The following is a 2,694-nucleotide window of genomic DNA, read 5'->3' as shown; positions in this document are numbered from 1 at the left end:
TGTCCATTCTATTTCCAAGATTTTGGATCATCTTTAACTATCATTATTGTGAATTCTTTTTCAGGTAGACTGCCTATTCCCTCTTCACTTGTTAGGTCTGGTGCATTTTTATCTTGCTCCTTCATCTGCCATGTGTTGTTCTGTCTTCTCATTCTGCTTATCTTACTGTGTTTGGGGTCTCCTTTTTGCAGGCTGCAGGTTCGTAGTTCCCATTGTTTTTGATGGCTGTCCCCAGTGGCTAAGGTTGGTTCAGTGGGTTGTGTAGGCTTCCTGGTGGAGGGGACTAGTGCCTGTGTTATGGTGGATGAGGCTGGACCTTGCCTTTCTGGTGGGCAGTTCCACGTCTGGCGGTGTGTTTTGGGGTGTCTTTGGCCTCATTATGATTTTAGGCAGCCTCTCTGCTAATGGGTGTGGTTGTGTTCCTGTTTTGCTAGTTGTTTGGCATAGGATGTCCAGCACTGTAGCTTGCTGGTCGTTGAGTGAAGCTGGGTGCTGGTGGTGAGATGGAGATCTCTGGGAGGTTTTCCCCGTTTGATATTATGTGGAGCCTGGAGGTCTCTTGTTGGCCAGTGTCCTGAAGTTGGCTCTCCCACCTCAGAGGCACAGCACTGACTCCTGGCTGCAGCACCAAGAGCCTTTCATCCACACGGCTCCTCAGTTTGGGGTGATTCGTTGTCTATTGAGGTATTCCACAGATGCGGGGTCCATCAAGTTAATTGTGGAGATTTAATCCGCTGCTCCTGAGGCTGCTGGGAGAGATTTCCCTTTCTCTTTGTTTGCACAGCTCCCGAGTTTCCCCTCCTTTATTTCTGATGGTATCAGATTGGTGAGAGCCAAGGCAAGGACCCTGAATGAGGACTGAGGACCCCAAGGAGCCCAGGACAGAGTCCCATAGAGTTGTCAGCTGTGGGTGCCCCCTGGCAGGGGTGCTGGTCTGAGGTGCCCCTTCCCTTCTTCTTAAGGTATCCCAGGAAGATGAGGACCTGGGTCTGAGGTATAAATTTAGAGCAGCACAGAGGAGGGGGCCCAGGCCCAGCCCAAAGTTGATATGATGGTCCTGCATATGAACTGAGGGAACCCCAGTGCTCCAGAGTAGAGGGGGCTCCACAAGGACTAGATAATTGCCCACTGCTGCTCTCAGCCCCAGTAAGCACCAGGCAGGGCTGGCAGGCTGCAGCGTGAGGCTCACTTTGATTATTTCCACAGGGTTCTTAGAGGACAGGGTGATCAGAACAGGAGTCCTGTGTGTTCGTAGAGCAGGACCCACATGGAAACCTGAAGAGCGGCCCTCTTAAAGGCAGGGTGGTACCTCCCTGCTGTAGGCGCTCACACCCTCTCATCCTCTCGCATCTCTGCAGCGCTGTCCTACCTGCGCTCCTGCCTTTTGTCCCTGACCACAGTCAGCATGCCTCGGGGGCAGAAGAGTAAGCTCCGCACCCGTAAGAGACGCCACCAGGCCCAAAGCGGGACCCAGGGTCTGACGGGTGCTCAGGCCACTGCAGCTGAGGAGGGAGCCGCCTCGTCTTCATGTCCTTCTCCTCCTGGGGTTACTACTCGGAGAAAGCCGGGTGCTAAGTCACGTAGCACTCTCAAGAGTCCTCAGAGGGCCCTAGCCACCACCACTAAGCCTGCAGGTGTTTCTCCCGCGAGATCAAACAAAGGAGCCAAAGGCCAAATGAAGAAAAAGCACAGTTCCTCTCAGGCCCCCATCTCTGCCGTGCGGTCTCGAAAAGGCCCTCTAAGGAGGATAGTGAGTGTGTTGGTGCAGTTCCTGGTGCACACGTATAAAATGAAAAAGCCTGCTAGGAAAGCACATATGCTGAAGCTTATCGATAAGAAGTACCAAAATCGATTCCCTGAGATCCTCAGAAGAGCTTCTTTCAGCATGGAGATGCTATTTGGTGTTGACTTAAAGGAGGTCGACCGTACCAAGCATACTTATACCTTTGTCAGCAAAATGGCTCTCCCCAACGATGGGACCATGAGCCGTGGCCGCGGGTTACCCAAGACCGGTATCCTGATGTATATCCTGGGTGTGATCCTCATGAAGGGCAACTGCGCCACAGAGGAGAATATCTGGGAATTCCTGAATAAGATGAGAGTCTATGCTGGGAAGAGGCACTTCATATTTGGGGAGCCCAAGAAGCTCATCACCCAGGATTTGGTGAAGCTGAAGTATTTGGAATACCGGCAAGTGGCCAACAGTGATCCAGCGCGCTACGAGTTCCTGTGGGGCCCGAGAGCCCATGCCGAAACCAGCAAGATGAAAGTCCTGGAGTTCCTGGCCAAGGTCAATCACACCGTCCCTAGTGCCTTCCAGTCTTTGTATGAAGAGGCTTTGAAAGATGAGGAGGAGAGAGCCCAAGCCAGTGGATGTTCCAGTGTTCTGTCCAGCTCCTCCCACACAGAATCTGTGGCAAATTCTGCACTTTGTGGCTGAAGAGAGCATTCAATATTTCAAGTAGTGTAGGGCTGGGTGTGACAGAGGGAACACTGTATAATACCTTTGTGTTCCTGTTCTGTATGGGGAATTTGGAAATACGTCTTTGTTTTTTGCTGTTTTTCAAATGTTACTCCTAAATGAAATTTTATTTAGCGTTAGAATGTAAGTTTATGAATTACATCAGTCATACTTACTGTTGTTTATCAGGCTTAAGAATAAGAGTTTTGCTGTTTTGTAAAACATATTGGGAA

The 2,694-nt window shown here is 50.7% G+C and overlaps 1 protein-coding gene across 1 annotated transcript; it reads left to right on the top strand.

Annotated features, from left to right (window-relative positions):
- The first annotated feature begins 1,405 nt into the window (after positions 1 to 1,405).
- Positions 1,406 to 2,440, top strand: LOC116747041 (melanoma-associated antigen B3-like). The gene has a single exon (XM_032618873.1). It carries the CDS (start codon positions 1,406 to 1,408, stop codon positions 2,438 to 2,440), a length of 1,035 nt encoding a protein of 344 aa, XP_032474764.1.
- Positions 2,441 to 2,694: the final 254 nt, after the last annotated feature.

Source organism: Phocoena sinus, chromosome X, assembly GCF_008692025.1.
Source record: "Phocoena sinus isolate mPhoSin1 chromosome X, mPhoSin1.pri, whole genome shotgun sequence".
Taxonomy (NCBI): domain Eukaryota; kingdom Metazoa; phylum Chordata; class Mammalia; order Artiodactyla; family Phocoenidae; genus Phocoena; species Phocoena sinus.
This window is presented reverse-complemented; position numbering and strand designations above follow the sequence as displayed.

Bases quoted from the DNA above. Each gene is read 5' to 3' on its own strand.
- LOC116747041 (XM_032618873.1), top strand. From the start codon at position 1,406: ATGCCTCGGGGGCAGAAGAGTAAGCTCCGCACCCGTAAGAGACGCCAC.